The 20,133-nt window shown below is 31.0% G+C and overlaps 1 protein-coding gene across 1 annotated transcript; it reads left to right on the top strand.

Annotated features, from left to right (window-relative positions):
• Window positions 1–7,507: 7,507 nt before the first annotated feature.
• On the top strand, window positions 7,508–17,898 carry LOC124543236 (JNK-interacting protein 1). The gene is made up of 8 exons (XM_047121378.1): window positions 7,508–7,649; window positions 7,812–8,038; window positions 9,306–9,560; window positions 11,287–11,487; window positions 11,902–12,019; window positions 14,867–15,029; window positions 16,071–16,252; window positions 17,383–17,898. Exons 1-8 carry the CDS (start codon window positions 7,528–7,530, stop codon window positions 17,453–17,455), a joined length of 1,341 nt encoding a protein of 446 aa, XP_046977334.1. The 5' UTR covers window positions 7,508–7,527; the 3' UTR covers window positions 17,456–17,898.
• The last annotated feature ends 2,235 nt before the right edge of the window (window positions 17,899–20,133 follow it).

Here is a 20,133-nt window from a genome sequence, read left to right as displayed (position 1 = left end):
AATAGTGCTCCGGAAATTACCCTCACGAATTTTTAACTTTTTATGTTTAGATAAATATTACATCTAATATAGGTTATAAAAGGAATATTATTGTTTTATTTGGATTTTTGCAGACATAGGCAGAATAATTCCTGATTTTTCACTACAATTAAATGAATGTTTTAAGAATACATATACTCTATGAGTGAATCATATAACCACCCAGTAATATAATTAAAAAATCTTAGTATGCCATACAACAATAAAGATAAGTGAAATATTCTTGATTTAAATATCTACAATTTTTTTAAAAAAGCCATATTAGCTTACGCGCATAATTTCTATTCATGTAAAATTTCTAGTTAACGAGGCGTATAATGGTTATGATAATGACGTCAGAGAGATGTATCCTTTGTTTAAGTAATCAAGAGATACGGGGTCGGTTATTTAATTAAATATAAATAAAAATTGGTTATGATTTACATTCAAATTGATTCCAGTATCAGTTCGAAAATTTCATTCTTTTTTTGAAATGTACCTCAAAGGTAAAACAGATTAATAAAAATTTAAATTACTAATTTTGTTTTTTGATAGGATTTGAGTCCTTGAATGTTAAGGCTAGGAAAATTGATGTCTGGGATGTATAGGTATTGTGAGTTGTGGTAACAAATGAGTATAAACAATTTCATGGCTTATTTATATTTTAGTATTGAAAAAGTGGGATGAAGACGATATTATTTTTCTATTTTTCAATTGTTTTGAATACACAATAGAAAAATGTATTTACAATTCGCCGTCGAGAAGAGATTTTAACGCAATTTCCTCTGAGACGTCGAAGAGCGCTCTCTGATTGTTTCCATTCAAGGTTCGTTATTCGTTAACAGTTTGTATTTTATTTGCACTTCGAAGATCGAGTTTCTTGTAAATACGTTTATTATAATATTTCACAATAAGCATCTGGTCCAAAGAACATTATAACAAAACAATAAAAATAGATATAATATCCCTAGTACATATCAGAGTGCACAGTATATAACAACAGCCTGCTAATTTCCCACAGCTGGGCTAAGGCCTTTCTCATTTTGAGGAGAAGGCAGTAAGACATGTGGCAGAATTTCTATGAAATTAGACACATGCAAGTTTCCTCACGATGATTTCCTTTACCACCGAGCACGAGATGATTTTATGAACACAAATTAAGCACATGAATTATCAGTGGTGCTCGCCTGGTTTTGAACCCACAAGCATCGGTTGAGATGCACGCGATCTAACCACTGGGCCATCTGGACTCTCATATCACATGCGCTGTGCACAGTATTATACCACATTGATATTTAAAGCCACACAAACTTGACCCCTTTTGAACTATTTTCAACCCCTGCCGAAACGAATTCCCTTTGTTTTTTCCTGTACTGTTTTAGAAGTCCTTGAAAGTAAGGTGTATTTTTGTTCGAGAGTTTTCACAATCCATCGATTTAATTGCGTAATGCTTTATTAAATATTTTAATTTTTTTTTAGTTTTAAGTTTTTTTTTATATTTCTATAGGAGTCAAGATGTCCCATTATATGTACTTATGGGATCTAATAAAATGTGGAAGCTCCAATGTATATTTACTTACTTAACTTATAGTATATAAATATATATATTTATTTGTTTGTGTGTTATAGGAAATACGGATAAAATGACATGGTGCTTTGTTTTTTAATCATATATATTTATTTCATAGTATTATAATCAGTCTCCATCGTTCTTGGTGATCTTTATTTTATTTACTATCAATAAAACAGCCTTTTAATTAAGAAGAAACTGTAATAAAATGTATATTAAAAAAAATATAACTAATCACAAAAACCAATCCATGCTATCCATATTGTAAGGTCAAAATACTAATTCTTAAAAACATAGTTCACAAATAAATCGTTTGTGGTTTTCTTTGGGACATCAGCACATGACGCATGAGCCCAAACAAGAAATACATCGTAACCAACATTCTATTTCTTCTCAGAGATCCTTTAAGTCATTCTCGCCCTGCACGTTTCTTGTCCTTGTTGAAAGGGTAATCGAAAGCATTTTTTTCGGCTAGTTCAAAGGCAAAAATCAGGCTCTTGGTATGATGGTATGGTATGGCCACCTGATGGTAAGTGGTCACCATAACCCATAGACAATGACACTGTTAGAAATATTAAGTATTCCTTAAATCGTCAATGCGTCACAAACCTTGGGAACTAAGATATTATGTCCCTTGTGCCTGTAGTTACACTGGCTCACTCACCCTTCAAACCGGAACACAACAATACCGAGTACTGTTGTTTGGCGGTAAACTGATGAGTGGGTGGTACCTACCCAGACGGGCTTGCACAAAGCCCTACCACCAAGTATGTAATACCACCAATTTAACGTATTATATTGTAATCTAAAATCCTTATATCACCTTCAAGAAAAAATCGTACTTATTTCTTAAAGCAAGCAGATATTCATTGGCATCCATTGACAGATTTTAATCGCTCTCGTCAGTTTGTAGTCTAAAGAATTTTGTAATTTTACGGTGACATATCCATAAAACCACAGCGGAAAATCCTGCCTGAATAATCTCTGTGCCAAAAAAAGAAAAAGAATTCTTTGCTCGGCTGTGGCATTTATAGGCTATTAATTACTAACCTACTTACTTAGCTAAGATATTTTATTTTTTCTTTAGCGAGTATTTGTAGAAGATACATTCTCTTCCAGCCAGCTCGTGCCTTACGATGAACTTTGCTAACTTTACATATGAAAATAAATAATGTTTTGTTATTTTTTTTATTACTTCAAAAATAAAGGATGCATCCGATATGGTAATAATATATTGCCAGAAGAAACAATGTACGACTAGGCAAAAGATTTGATGAATTCATCAAAAAAATATATTAAGAATCGGCTTTGAACTATATTGAGAACGAACGTTAATAAGATATTGATCTTCCGTACTAGCATTGAAAGTTAATATACAGAGTATAATAATTTTGCTATCATTATTTATAATATATATTATGGTAATAGTCCTTAAATATTTCAGTACTGGGCAAAGCATTTCAATCATCACAAGGAAGGATACAAATATAATTATACTAATATTTTTCTAATTATAAAAGTATTGCATTAAAATTTCTATAATGCAAGTTATGTTTGCTTTGATGTACGATAATAGATCCCAAAATACAATATTTAGCAAACATAGATTCTGGAAAGATATTCTACTTTTAGTATTTTGTATAAAAATAAGACATTCATGGAAATTAATGAAAGAAAGAAAATCAATAATAAAATAAAAAATGAATGGATGAAAGAATCGCATTAGTACATTAAGCTCATGTAACGTCAGTGAAAACGCGTCGAAGAATAAGCCTGTTGAATATTGACAGTTACGCAAGTTGAACTTCTAAAAATTCGATATAACCTTTCGATTGTTTCGAATATATAAATTTTGATACGCCCCTACATTATAAGTGATCCAGATTTCATATTTCTTTTCTAAAATATAGAAAAACAAACACAACTCGTTTGTGCTTATATGTATCTACACGTAAGTGTGGACTTTATTTTGACGGTGCATCTTGTTACGTATAAAGAATGAAGTTTTGAAACCTTTACTAATTTCGATTGGGTCAGATCAAGTTTGTAATTTACGATTATTATATAGTGCCCTACTATCCGGAAGACGTACTTATAATACGTAACATTTAGCTCAAGTATGTCCGGAGACACTCTGACGGTCTGCGCACGGAGTGTTGACAAACCTCTTAGAACGTGCGCTGCCTCGAGTCGGCAGGATGAAGACGCACGGCAAACACTAAGCGATGTTACTTTATCGTACTTAATTTTAGATTATTTTGATTATAAACCTAAAATCTTATTAATATTATAAATCATGTAACTCAAATCGTATCATAGAAATTTCAGCTCGAAAATCATACTGATACAATGAATCTTTTGCCGATATACGATAAACATTTTCAAAACTTCAAATCAAAATTAAATACAATATTTTTGAATAAACTTGTGTAAAATGTTTAATATTATTTTATTGCTTACTTAAAGCAAGCTATCCGAGGTTGCAGATGTGGGCGCTGGTTACCACTTTCCATCAGATGAGCCTTTGCTTTTTGACCACCTATATCACAAAATGAAATGTAAAAGAGAATAATATTCGTATTGTTTTGGATAAACTTTGATGTACCCGATTTATAATATCCCATACAATAATCTGGGTTATAATATTTACAAATTCACCAGTTACATCAAAACAGCTATTAAGACATCCAAGAAATAAAAACATACAAGTTTTTATGACGACAAAATCAAGATGGACGATCTCAATGGAATAGATCTGTAAAGTTATTATGTCATTACCACTTCATACTAAACCGGATGAACGGAGATTTATTCAATTATTAAGAGTGGACCATTGATCTTGAAATAAAACACAGAGTATTTTCTATCACAAATGAAATCTGTGATATATCTAACTGCCTTTATTTATTCTTAACACAAAAATGGTTCAGGAAATTGCGAGATTTGTCTTAAATATAAATTACCTAATAAATTGATATTTAAATCTATCTCTGTGTTTATGTATGTGTGTGTAACTAATGTAAAGATACTCATTATTTATTTTTATATTTTTCGTTTTATAACACTGGTGTGTTAGGAACACTGCTCAAGCATTGGCGCTGTAACAAATATTAACCATCCTTTACATTAGCAATAAAAATATTTAGTCTCTCGTGCCAATTTAAACTGGCTCACTGATATGAAATGACATTAAAAATTACATAATACAATATGCTGTAGATCAGTAATACGTTTCATCCTTGTCTTTATCATTACATATATAGTCACATCATTACATAGTATAAAACATAGTCACTTTCTCTGTCTCTTTGTCCCTTAGTAAGCTTAAAGCTATAAAACTATGCAACGGTTTTCGATGCGGACTTTAATAGACAGCCTGGTTTGAGAGAAAGGCTTTTGTATATAACACATGGACAATGTAGTACAGAAACACTTATAAATTTACAAATTTGTAATCTTATGTCGTAAATAAATAAATTTACTACAAATTTAGTATCAGTATTGCACCCATGCGAATTACATGTATACTTGTTGTATAATTACATACACACTTCCTCACGTCCTTGCTTCGGAAAGTACGTTAAACTGTTGGTCTTATTTCTGACCTCATTCCGTTTATATCGAACAGAGAGTGCTTGCTATAAGCGTGGGAACTTTTGCATTATACTATAAATGCCAGGTGCCTAGTCTCCCATAAAAATGCCACTATGAGCAAAATCGTTTGGGATGAAATAACTTTTTTATATTTAAAAAGAATTGTGATTATTTGATAGTTTCCTTCGCTTTAAGAATAATTATCAATCAAGGTTCAATAGCGCTATGTATTACGGGCCGCCTAGAGATATAAAGAGATGCAGGATTGATTCTTTCCCATTGGGCTAATTGGGCTAAATTTCGTACCCACTTCTAACACAAGTGATAGGCTTAAAAGGAGGGGCAAATAGGAATATTAGTAATTCCCCAATTAATATATAATCGCTACTGGCAATCATAATTGCACCTTATTTTTATCTGTAATTTTTTTCCTTAATCGATTTCATTCTTGAATTAATAACAACAACAAACAACAACAACAACAGCCTGTAAATTCCCACTGCTGGGCTAAAGGCCTCCTCTCCCTTTGAGGAGAAGGTTTGGAACATATTCCACCACGCTGTTCCAATGCGGCTTGATGGAATACACATGTAGCAGAATTTTTATGAAACTTGTCACATGCAGGTTTCCTCACGATATTTTCCTTCACCGCTAAGCACGAGATGAATTATAAAGACAACTTAAGCACATGAATCAGCGATGCTTGCCTGGGTTCGAACCCGCAATCATCGATTAAGATGCACGCGTTCTAACCACTGGGCCATCTCGACTCTACTATCTATTGCATACTTAATAGATATACTAATATCATAACGAAACTTGTACTTCGTCTTAGTTGTTTGTGTGATTCTATCTAGGTAGGTAGGGCTACCCACTCATCATTTACTGTATTGCCAAGCATCAATAATATTGCTGTGTTTTGATTAGAAGGGTGAGTGAGACAATGTTATTATTGGCACAAAGTAAATAACAACTATGATCTATGAAATGTTTGTTTTTTTGCAAAATTCTGTTGACATTTGATCATGTAGTCTTATCAAATAGCTTTAAACCCGCCTACATGCCATAAATAAAAACAATACCCAATATAAAATGTACAGGTCGTATTATTCGGAAAAAATCACATTTCGAACTATACATAACAACAATAACAATATCATATTTTAATATACACTAGCCGACATTTATTAATAGTCTCTTTAAGCGTTAAATAACCTAGGTTTTATTTAGTACATTTTACAGAAGCTAACTCTTAGGTCTCTAACTCTCCTTTATCCAGAATACCTATGACCTTGAAGTATAAGTATACAACTTTAAAGCTTTCGCGCTAACGGGATTTATTATTTTCGAAGCTCGCAGCGGCCTAGGTACTAAATAAAAATGCTAGGTATAGGTGCTAAGTTTTAAAAATGAAGATTTTAGAATTATTTATTTATTCATTTAACCCTAAAAAAATTTTTTTATCAAATTAACAACGCTAAATAAGTTACTCTTCTGAGTTCAAAGATATTTTCTGTTAAATATTAATAGTTAACAGAAAATATCTTTGAATTCAATGAATGATGTCGGACTCGAATGATTAAAATGAAATCGTAGTTCCCATATATAAAGATCATTAGGATGAAATATCCCCACGATGTAAGATTTTTAAATACCTAATTATATAATCCCAAACCATTAAGTTGGTAATAAGTGAATTATCAAAGACTTTTTAATGCTCAAAATAAGGAACTAACGAACAAATGAAAATTAGAATATTTTTTTGGTTTAAAATTGGAAAAGTGCATACCTGATGTATATTTCAAAAATAAAATAAAATATGCTTTTTCCAAAAAAAATAACCTCCAAAGACGGCGATAAATATGAACAATTATATACAATTATATCATTAAGTAAAATAGTCTCTCATTTGATAATAAATAATGTTTAGACGTTCGAACTCTAAAAAAGAACTTAATTATAACTTAAAAAGTTTTTCTATATAGTTTAGAACTAATTATATTCATAAGGAAAAGACTTGCAATGTTTAAATTTCATATAATTATATATATATAGCTGATAGTTCGTATTTTAATATAAATTTAAATAAAATATGCCATATGATTAGTACCCAATCATTACGAAAACTCTAAAATATATTTCTTTTCAATTACTCTCGAGGGTTTCCCGCTGATTCACAAATTGAATTTCGTGACGTAAGCAATTGGTGTAGGGTGACATCTCATTGCATATTGAGGGGATGAAAGATGCGCGCGCAACCGAGCCGGTCATGCGCAGCACTTGCACTATTCATTATTATATGTCTGAACTCTGGTCGATAAACTTCACGTCGGAGCGCGTCGCGCATGCACCCCTTGTGCTCGAATACCTGGTGTAATATCGACATGGCCGACAGCGAATTTGAAGAATTTCGCCGGGTATTCGATAAACTTCCACAACACATCAAGGCACCAACGCCTTTCTATTCGTAAGTTAATTTATCCATATCACTAACATACGCCATCGATTCGCTCGACGCAAATAGTTCCTTTAAAATGTCACCTAAAAATCGTTATTCCATTAATTAAAGTCTGGGAATATATTTACATATTTGAACCAATAAAATTAAATGATTGTTTTGTGGTAATAGATTAGTGCCAAATGTTGGTTTGGAAGATGATTCGCCTTCGTCGAAGAGCGAAGGTACGCCTGATGAAGAGGTTGGTGAAACCGAGACGGGTAGTGCGGCTCAAGCTGATACATCTCCGATAAACCAATCTGATGTCACGGACGCACAACGCAGCCCTCACCACCAAACATTTGCTAATGGCGAAAGAAGAAGAAGGAAATTACCAGAGATCCCAAAAACAAGAAAATGTAAGTTTTATTTTTTCGTACTATAAAAATTAACATACATATTATAAGTTTGATTTAAAAGATGGATTTATATGAGCTGGCGAGCAAATTTATTTTACGGTGTAAGAAATGCTTGGGCGATTTAATTGTTTTATATTGTTTGTGTTTCGTTGCAAAAGCATTGGCGATTTCAATATATATTCTAATGTGAATGTGTTAAAATGATAGATTTTTGTTTTTGGACGTTTGAAAGTGTCACTTTCCTCATTTAAATATTTCCCCCCAAATATATACATGCATACACTTATGATACTTATTACGCTACAACACATACACATTTCTACAGAAATATGTACGTTAAGTAGCATATTTGTATCAATTAATAAAAATATATGGTTCGTATTTATGACAAAAGAAAATATTTTTATGGTTTGTAGCTATTGTCATTATCCTGTTCAAAATTCGAATTCTATTAAATACAAAGAAAAACATACATGAACAAAATTTATTTATACATTATATTTATATATAAATTGAAGTCTTGTATAAAAACAAACCCATATAGTTGCACAAAATGAAGTCGCTGGCGCTATTGCATATTTAAAATACATTGAAAATTATACCTACTCGGGAATTATTTTTTCTTATTTCTTTACGATATAATATTGTACTTGATATTAGTCTAGTTATGTTTTATTTATGTGTTTCGATACGTTCAATTTCTTAACGTTAACAATTCTTATTGATTAAAAAAAGTAACGTTTTGGTTCGTGTAGGATAACATCATAACAATTATGAATTAAGTTTTCTTAAATGGTTTTGGCAGTCTGTCCTTTTCTGTTAAGATTTATTAGTTAGGTTAGGTTAGGTTAGGTTAGTTTTGTATGTCCCATTATAATTAAGAATGTCTATTATGAGGTTTAGATAGGTAATAGTGCCAGTACATACAACAATATTTTAGATTAGGTTTTTTTTATAGTTGAAGTCATAATTCAATAGTTTTACTGAGTTAATTTTTTTATTTGTATATTATGAAGCTTAAGATGTTAATAAAATATGTACAAGATATATACGAACATTAGGCTGTAGCTTTTTTAAGGTAAATTAACAAGAAGTACATCGTGCATTGTTCTTTTTTTATTTTATTTTTTCTTAAATTTTTGAAGAATTGTCAAGTTAATTTGAATGTAAAGGAACGTTGAATGGTTTAGGTTTTATCGTGATATTAATTCAAGACACTACAATATATTTTCGACTGAGCCACTAACGATATATTTACAATTTCCAGCGGCGCTAGTTTCATCCAATCAGCCGGCATCGTTGGCTGATGAATTAGGAGCTTTAACTGGTATGCTCATACGGCCAGGGTGTCAAGGACGACCACTTCTAGTTCTGAAGTGTGGTTACCTTCTCGATGAGGATTCTAGCCCAGATTCCGAAAGGTTACAGAGTCTCGGTGACGTTGACAGTGGCCACAGCACAGCGCACTCACCCATCGATACGGGTCCGAAGAGTTTATCACCAACCCCTTTGCAGCAAAATGGTAAGTATCTACAATACCAATGTTAATATATTATTTAACATCAATTCAATTTCATATGGAAATGTAAGAATATGGGGGTGGGGTCCTATTTATAGTGTTCATTTTGTGTGTATGCAAACATATTTTTGATAATTTTATCACAGTATGAGTGACAATATTTTATTGGTTTTGAATATGATATGGCTTTGATCGATAATATTGTAATGACTTACTTGATCGGGTCTTGGTAGATCTTTGTAAACAATTTTAAAGAAAATATTTATGAATAAAATTTGCCTTCAACTGCGATTTCAATAGCTTTTAATAATCAATAATCGACTTAAAAAAGATTGTTATCTTCTAGTGTAGGATGGTATACTTTCCGTTTGGTGCCTTTAATATTTAAAAAAATAGACAATATTGAGAGTGGAAAAAATTATGAAATTTTTTATGGTATAATTTATTTTCTCGGAATATTTTTTGAAGTCACTACATAAATAATTTTATATAAAAGTTTATAAATAACTTGTCAAGAACGTTTAACGGCGGAGTATCAAGATTTTAGGAAGGGTGTGGCGTCCTTTCTATTCTTAGTACCTTTCTTGTTTGTTTACCATCCATTTGTGTTTGGTCTGGGGATGCTTTGATGATGATGATGATTGATGTTTTTTATATCTATAAAAAACATACCTAGGCGATTAATTATGTTTCAAAACTTCCTAAAGATTAAGTTTACAACTATACTATATTTTAAGAGCTATATCATCTTGACTAAAAAGTTTATCTAAAGAGTTACTGCTTATTTGAGGATGTACCATGAAAGAAATCAGAAATTATTTGTTTTAACCAATTTTGTCCAATTATATACGTTTTATACATGATATTAAATTTACTTCTATTTCCTTTTTTTAACTTATTCATATGTTAAACTTACAATTTAATGTATCAAGACTAGCAGTATTTATGACAATCCCCATACTTTTGAAAATCCAAATACATCGAACATAGTATGATATGTGTTCCCGATTTTCTCGAGCCAAATTATATTTTTTGTAAACCCACGCAATCATTAAAAAATGCAATCACACATTGTTATGTAATACAATTAGTAACATTGATTTAATAAACTCTCTGGATACCATTCACCTCTTTTCGAACAGCCAACGTAAATTGATCTCCACTTTAAATTAAAATTGAATTAACCGTAATTTTATTCTGCATCCATTTAAAATAAATGGTTATTACTTTAAAAATGTTCACACGAATGCTACCTTCTGTGGTTAATTAATTATCAACGTTGAAAACAATTAAACATCCGGTCAAAGTACTTATTTTTAGATAAATCAATATTTATTTAATTATTTCATACAAAAATAATCTTTATAAACAGTTACATGATTAGTAAAATAAAAGTCTCAATGTATTATAACATACATAGACATACATACATACATAGAAACGTAGATCAAGTACTGACTATCCTAGTTAGACTAATTAAATAACTTGTTAAATAAATAATTCAATAAATATTCTCCTTTCATTCATTGGTAAATCCATTTCAATTCCAATAACGGGTGAAACACTTCTCATAACAAAACATTTTTGATTTCTATTACTCGAGATGTAACTGTGTGTTGTATTCTTAATTTTGGTATTAAGATTCCATATTCATTATATTTAGTATAAGAAAATAATATAAAATTTTAAAGTTAGTAATAAGAAATTATGATAAATTTATTAATTCCAGTGTCGCCATCTTCAAGCTGCAGCATCAGCGGAATTAATTTTTCTGGTAATATGACAACGGTTCCTCACAGTCAACTAGAAATGTTAGAAGCAACACACAGAGGTCTACATAAGTTCAATCCGAGACATCACGATGAAATTGAAGTTGAAATAGGTGATCCAATATATGTTCAGAAGGAAGCTGAAGATTTATGGTGTGAAGGTAATTATTAGTCCACTTGCCTTATAATCAAAATCAAAATCAAAATAAACTTTATTCAAGTAGGCTTTTATAAGCACTTTTGAATCGTCATTTTACAATTAAGTGAAGCTACCACCGGTTCGGAAAGTAGATTCTACCGAGAAGAACCGGCAATTATAGTATAAACTGTGTTGCCTGTCTCATACAACATCTTGCATCCTGATGTTTTGGACTATTTACAAAATTTTCAAAATGAACACACTATTTCATTAGAGCTCTAAAAAAAGAAAAAAGATTAATAAATTGAAAGTGGACATCGTCGTAAAGTTATTTAACTTTGTGGTAGCGAACCGCTCGCACATCCTGCTCGAAGGATCTGCCCTCATATGCCCAGCCTGTCTATATTTCTTAGACAAACATTGTATATTTTTCCAGGTGTAAATTTGCGAACAGGTCAACAAGGTATTTTCCCTTCGGCCTACGCTGTGGATATGGATTATAATGATTTTGATCCCGCAAATGCCAAAGTTAAAAGAGAAAGATACTTATTAGGGTAAGTCGATTTTATCTGAATTATTAACTCTAATTTTAATACTTGGTGGTTTACATTTATGACTAAAGATATTTTACTTAATCCTCAAGTTTATTCTTCTTCTTCGTATTCGATATTTGTGAGATATTTGGACACGTTTGCACTTTTTACTCTGCACACAAACTCTTGTTACGATTTTGTAAATTGTTTAGTAATAGATGCAGATAAATAGTAGTTGTTGAATACTTGACCATAACGCATTCTTTACGAAGAATTTTTTACGAAGAAGATCGAAGAGGAACGCAAGCTTCGTAGATATTGGTTGGTTGAAGTAGCAGATAGTCTGAATATTGTGACGCAGGCCTCCGTTATCTGTAAATTATAAAAAAGATACAAACTTTGGTGGCAGAATGCAAAATTTCATGCAGACCAGATCAATGTCTGAAAATAAATAACAGCACAATGTTTAATAGATTTTCTGCCTCACATAATTACTTTTTGGAAGGATTCCACTCGTGTTACAGATATCTATGAGGGATGGTATAGTTGCTTTCATCTCTAACTGATCAGGTGAACATCCTTCTTGATTGCATAAAAGCGAACACTTTTTAAAAGTTTAAATATGACAAAAATACCAACTTGTATAATTTCTACGTGCATCATAATCACCAGCGGTAGACCTGGCTGAAGCTATTCCGGAGAACCCAAATGGACCTACTCGACTGGATAAACTCTTAGACCTAAAGTACTCAAAAATCTGTTAATTTTTTTTTTTGGAGAGATCGCCAAAAGATTGCCTAAGCTTAAGTAAATATAACCAATCCATTTGGTATTAAATAAACTTTCACGGATAAAATATGAAATGGATCTATACTAACTCGAATTGCCTCTATAATGTCACCTAATGCTTGACGCATCTGATTGATTAAAATAGGAAATAGAAGAAGGCCACGAGCACATTCGGTTAAGCGGCTTAAACTATATCGATGATTTTAAATAGAAAAGGTATATGGAGCTAAGATGACCTAGTGGTTTATTGAATTGAATCAACTCGAACGTAGTTTACTTAATATTGTGACAGGGTTATAAAAATTGTATTGCATGACAAATGAAGCAGTCTGCATCATTCATTTTTAGATGGAAATGTTTATTCAGACATAACTTTCATGTAATTTTGATAATTGAAAGCAATAGTGGTAAACTCGTGTCATGATAAATGATTAACTTGTTACAATAGTTATATATAAATTATAAATCTGAACCAAATATTATAAATCTGAACCAAATATTATAAAGCTGAACCAGTAAAATGTATTGCGTATTTCGATCAAGAACACTTACGTGGTGGCTTGAAGTTTCGAAGTTGGGAGTGTGTACTTCCAAACACCCTACTACTACTGTTAATATCTCTGGAGCTGTTGCCTCTGTCTGGAATACACCGACATGCTACAACGCATCATGAGAATAAGTTATTATAGAATTTTAGAGTGTATTTAAAAAAAACCTCTTTTTATCGTGTATGTGCACAGTTGGTTAATTTTTACTGGGAATGGCGAACTTTTCAAACCGGTCTGATGAATATCATCGAACATTTAGGTCACTAGAGAGATTAATATGCGAACTCAAACTCAAACTCAAACTCAAATAACTTTATTCAATATAGAAGCATTACACTTTCTTATTGATGGTCAATTGAAACACTACCACCGGTTCGGAAAGAAAATACCCTGACCTGAGAAGAACCGGCGAAAGAAACTCAGCGGGGTTTTTTTTTTTTTTGTTTGTCTTATGTATTATATAAATGAACAATTTAATATGAGATGAAATAGCCAGGAGGCGATCGCTTCATTCCCAAGGTGTGCTATCGATGATAAACTCATTAATTGTATAATAACCTTTTGCACACAAGCGTTCCTTAATAGTTTTTTTTTATTTGGCAACAGAGGCATTTTGAACGCTTTCTGGGATCCTGTTGTAAAACCGTATACATTGCCCCACAAAGGAGTTACTGACTCTACGCAGTCGAGTAACAGGAGTAACAAGTTTGTGTTTGTTCCTTGTACCAATGTTATGAGTATCACATTTTCTCATGAAATCATTAATATTTTTTCGTACATACATAACATTAGAGAATATATATTGAGAAGCAACAGTCAATATCTTGATTTCTTTAAACTTATTCCTTAACGATTCTAATTAATATTAATATTCGAAGGCCATTTTATTTAGTTTTGTAAAAGAAATTAGAGGTGTAACTATTTTTGTTTTTGTAATCTACAAACAACATGCAATGTAAAGAACTGAAGCGTAGCAGAGAAGAAATTGGAAAACCACAAGCTTGTGAAATAAGAATTTCACCTCTCACCTTATTAGGATTGGACGTATTGGACTGTGAGAAGCTTAAGGAAACAGCCATTGTGCAGCGATAAGGTTTCACGTGTCAGTTTCGGAACTAGCGTTGAAGAGCTGTCAGAATACTTGCTCAGTGAGTAAGGATAGAGCAAAGTCCGTAATCTAGAAAGGATTAGGATCGAAATCTGACCTCATAATGTGGATATGGATATTTTTATTGGGATTGAAAATGATTTTTTTTTTTTGATGATAATTGTATAACTTTTTTTGATCGGCCATTTTCCTAAAGATACTTCAGTCAATATATGCTTATGCAAAATTAATTCCTCTCCGATACAACATGGGACCAAAGGAGTGCGTTCAGTTTAAACGTTGCGTTGGTAAAACATGCAGTATGATTATTCTGAAATTAATATATTTATTTTTATTTACCTATGTATATACCTAGATTATACATGATTATATAATTTCGTTTCATATAACTATTGTAAAAATAATGTTTTTTTATTGTTGCAGATACATGGGATCCGTTGAAACTTTAGCTCACAAAGGTACTGGAGTGGTATGTCAAGCGGTTAAAAAAATTGTAGGCGAATCGAACGGCGAGCCAGGAGCACAGCCATGCATATTAGAAGTCTCAGACCAAGGTCTCCGAATGGTTGATCGATCGAAACCTGACGTAAGCTTACTTCGATGACATGTAACCTTTTCATTTTGTATGCATCAGTTACATGGATAAAATTATTTAAAACACAAAAAGAATTTTTTTTAAATATTGAGCAGAGATGGCCCAGTGGTTAGAACGCGTGCATCTTAACCGATGATTGCGGGTTCAAACCCAGGCAAGCACCGCTGATTCATGTGCTTAATTTGTCTTTATAATTCATCTCGTGCTCAGCGGTGAAGGAAAACATCGTGAGGAAACCTGCATGTGACAAATTTCATACAAATTCTGCCACATGTATATTCCACCAACCCGCATTGGAACAGCGTGGTGGAATATGTTCCAAACCTTCTCCTTAAAGGGAGAGGAGGCCTTTAGCCCAGCAGTGGGAATTTACAGGCTGTTACTTTACTTTTTTTTTTTTAAAGAAAATTTACTAATTAATGAGTTAGTAAAGTCATGCAAACAAAGATACTAAACAACTTAAAAAATGCTAAAGTATAAATAAAAAATCTAGTAGGAATAGATTAAGATATATATGTATATAGACATACATACGAACATATATATGATAAAGGCTAACTAAACTTAGAAACAGAGTTCAAATGTTCACTTCGCGAATTATTATTCGATAGGTATGTAAGAATTATAATTGTAATATTGAAAACGAAACGTAATTCATTAAAAGATTGAGCGAATCTCCAGTAGAAGCTGTAAAATTGTTTGAACTATGTATACATATAGAGCTCATTTTCAAGCCATTGCACTTAAAATATTTTCTTAATATATTCAGAAAGTATGATTTTTTAGCTATTTTTTTATTTGCATCTGGCTTTATTCTAGACTTTAATATGGGCTAAACAACAATAATAAACTCAAGTCAAAAATCGAATAAGAATAAAACATAATTTAAAAAATAGTAATGATATATTTTACAGCTCCTCGATTTTTGCTCAATGGTTATCAAATAAATAATCATTTAATATTTACACTCCATCAACTATTTTTACCACTTTTTACCAATTTTTACCAATATATATTTTTTTATTACAACAGCGAAGTCGAAGCGGTCCATGCATCGACTACTTCTATTCCCTCAAGAACGTCTCATTCTGCGCTTTTCATCCTCGCGATCATCGTTACTTGGGATTCATCACAAAGCACCCAACTCTGCAGAGATTCGCTTGTCACGTCTTCAGGGGGACAGAGTCTACGAGGCCAGTCGCGGAAGCTGTAGGGTAAGGCCATTCGTCGTAGCCTGATTAAATTTGTATTGATTCAAATGTTTTTTGAAGACCTAACTTTGGCAACGTGACATTTTTTGCTTTTTATAAAGTTGGTAGTTTTATGACTAGTTGCTAAATATTAACAACTAACAAGAGCTGAGGTGGCCCAGTGGTTAGAACGCGTTCATCTTAACCGATGATTTCGAGTTCAAGCCCAGGCAAGCACCACTATATATATGTGCTTAGTTTGTATATAATTCATCTCGTACTCGGCGGTGAAGGAAAACATCATGAGGAAACCCGCATTGGAACAGCGTGGTGGAATATATTCCAAACCCTCTCCTTAATGGAAGAGGCAGCCTTAGCCCAGCGGTGGGAAATTTACAGGCTGTCACTTTTTTATTTTACAACTAAACATTACCCGTTATCAGTACATTTATTAGATAAGTTCTTTTGAGACTGCGGCTTTAGTTCGCTGTTAGATGTATTTCATTCGACATTGTTTTATAAACGATATAATTATACAATGATGCTGAGTTTATTTCCTATAGAATTCAGCCCCAGATCATTATATTACTATAACTTTATTATTGTATATGTAGCAAATAATATATGAATATTATGCTTATAACGCCAAATACCCATGCTTTTTTTGTCCAATTTAACCCCACATATTATTAACCTACACACATATTACGTATGTATTTTAAGCATGCAATTTCATTTAAGTATAAAAATTTACGTTATGAAAATAGTTTAAATTAATAAAAAAAAAAGCGTTGTATGGTATATTGTATGTTGACTTCCAAGCAGGATATATTATATACACACATAATTGATTAATTAAACTAACTAACGACTGCATTTTCAAATGTCGAAAAAGAGTAACTACTGAATTTCTTGTCAGTTCTTCTCGGTAGAATATTTCCTTACTTACTTTCCGAACCAGTGGTAGCTTTACTTAATATAGTTGTAACATGACAATTCAAATGTACTGGTGAGAACCTACTTCAATAAAGTATATTTTGATTTGATTTGATTCGTTCATTCATTCTATTGTACTTATCCTACTTTTATGATATGAGGCCATTCGAGTGCTTGTTGTTTCGAGTTGTAATTAATTTTTAATACTTTTATTTCAGGAGAGCGTTCCAGAGATTCTATCAGAAGTTCATTGAAACAGCGTATCCGATTGAGGATATCTACATTGAATAAAAATACAAGCAATAACTTTCTCGTCTATGTTACATGCTTTTGTATTTAAAATTCACAGACTCTTAGCGTGGTTATAATCGACTATAAGTTAGTTTTATTAAGCTAACGATCTTTAATAAATTAAAAAAAAAAACTTCCGTTTACAGGTTGCGAGAAATCATAGGTTATATTATATAGCGTTATATAATTATGTAGTATTCACGTCGGTTAGCCTTCGAGCAACGTAGCTTAGATCGATTCCATTTTATACCTCAAATATATGCCTTTTTGTAAAATTTCGCTCAAAACAAATCATAATAAATATATTAATAAACGCTAAGTGACTGTGAAACATCCAAGTAACCACTACGTAGTCTACTGAAAATCCTATCACCATTTAAAAGTATTAAATTATAAAAAAGAAAAAACTAAGTATTATAAATTCAAAATATAAATAATTCTAAGAACGCAATACTATTTTTATTATAGAAGCTGTTTTGTCACATTAATTTTTAATATAAATTCTCTTATCAAAAAGAACTTTAATAAATAATAATTAATATATTTAGCAAGAACAGTACTCTATAACAATAAAAAAATAGATTAGTTATCTGTAAAATATTAAATTCGGTACTAAGTAAATTATAAAATTAATAAATAATCAGGAATAATATAACGGTAATCAAAGTCAGATTAACTAATCTAAATCCTGGACGTTCATTGGTCGGACATTGTTTCATTGACTGCCATCGACCAATCACATTCAAATGATATTACTTAATCTGACTTTGATCAACGTTTCAGAAATGGTAGTTGCATACATTACATACAGTTATTTATTATGCACTCACTTCGATCCAACCTTATGAGATTATCATTATTCCTCATCTGTATTGGATCGAAGTTATCATCAGCGCGATATATATAATATAATATTAATAGTATATTTTTTGGATCTGCCTGAAGTTTTAAATTGTCTTAGAAGATTGCAATAGTTTGTACAGCTTAAATTGAATAATTTCATATTAGAAAAAAAAACTCATTGACAATAGACGTAACAATATTCTACCTAATTTATTTGGTGATACGGATTTTCTGGTGCCATATTTATTTAACAGTAAACGCTGAAGCCTCGAGCATTTACAAATGACATGACTATTTATAAAAATATGATTATTATTTTAAACAATTTTCATATTGTTTCCACACAAGCCTTGCAATGCCTTGCTTGCGAATAACGATTTAAATTTTAAATCACACAATAGAACGTTATCATGTAAGCTGGTGAAACCAATACAATGTGATTTGGCGGTACTAACACCTCTATATATTTATACGAATAGTAATAATACATTGAATGATTTTTAAATGAATTGAATATTTTTATTTTAATAAAAATTATAAATGATTCCATACGTGGAGAAATATCAATATAGAATCTCTACTAACTGTGATATAAAACAGTTAATTTCCAGTGTAGTTAACTAACGTGTATCAATGTTTTATCATTATTTTGATAACCTCAAATTAAGTGAGATTTCGCTGGTATTTATCTTTTTAGCTCATTAAGATTTATATCGATTAGGTATTGTATCGATGTTTATCGATTTTATTGTTTAGATTAGTATAAAAAAAATTAAACTTAATTTAATCGAAATGTTACCAATATGGCACCGACTCCACTTAAAGACACCTATCAGTTCAAAGTTCAAACACACGACTTTAATTACAAACAATTATAAACTGTACACCGATTATAATAAAATGGTTCACACTGTAAATAATTATCATATTATTCATAAATATTTATTAAACGTGTGATAATTAAAATATCATTTGTCTCTTTCTATCTGATTGTATCATGTATAATATGAAAGATATAAATAGTATTTTATTTATAATACGTTTACATACCTTTATGAGTAAGCCAATTGGTTTCAATTTAGACACGTGTATGATGCGATATCTCAATAAGAATTAACTGTTTCACACAATAAATAAAATTAAAAATAATTATTTACTTTTACATAAAATTTGTGATGATATTTTTACATGTCATTAAACAACATATTTTTAATTTTTTTTTATTTCGTTACATTTGAATTGTGAAATTCGCATTCAATTTATAACACATCTCTCAGAGGTTTTAAGATTGGTTTTGCAAATTTCAGAAAATATAACATAAATCTTTTGAAAATTTATAAAACTATTATAAAAATTGTATGCAATAGGGTTTCTTTCTGTTTAAATCTTGGAACAACAGATAATATTTTCGCATGCTTTATGTTTATGCAAATTCAAAATCAAGTGAATATGATAATACAATACATAACAATAACTAGTCTTAACGATTAATTAATTTATCAATATCAAATATTGCTTATATTTTAATTCCCAAGCTTATTCATACTAACAAACATTCCACAAATAGAACAATAGCTTTTAATAAAATTACTGAATAAAATTCAAATTATTTATTAATCAAATTAAATAAAGATAGTGCATCATAAATGTGTTTAAATATTTTGTAAATATATCTTATGTAATGTCGGCAGATTTCGATAAAAAGTTAGCTATGGTTAACAAAGCTAAATGATGCTGTGACTCGAAAGGATAAAAAGAATGTTATTTATTTTTCCAATGCTGTAATAGCGTACTTGACATGTTGAGTAAAGCATTAAAATGTATTATGTGGGACT

This window comes from Vanessa cardui, chromosome Z (assembly GCF_905220365.1).
Source record: "Vanessa cardui chromosome Z, ilVanCard2.1, whole genome shotgun sequence".
NCBI classification, from domain to species: Eukaryota; Metazoa; Arthropoda; class Insecta; order Lepidoptera; family Nymphalidae; genus Vanessa; species Vanessa cardui.
The sequence above is the reverse complement of the archived record's forward strand: the minus strand, read 5'-3'. Positions and strand labels throughout refer to the sequence as shown.

Bases quoted from the DNA above. Each gene is read 5' to 3' on its own strand.
- LOC124543236 (XM_047121378.1), top strand. From the start codon at position 7,528: ATGCACCCCTTGTGCTCGAATACCTGGTGTAATATCGACATGGCCGAC. The intron at 9,561-11,286 runs GTAAGTATCTAC...TATTAATTCCAG, and splicing joins AACCCCTTTGCAGCAAAATG to TGTCGCCATCTTCAAGCTGC. The intron at 12,020-14,866 runs GTAAGTCGATTT...TTATTGTTGCAG, and splicing joins AGAGAAAGATACTTATTAGG to ATACATGGGATCCGTTGAAA.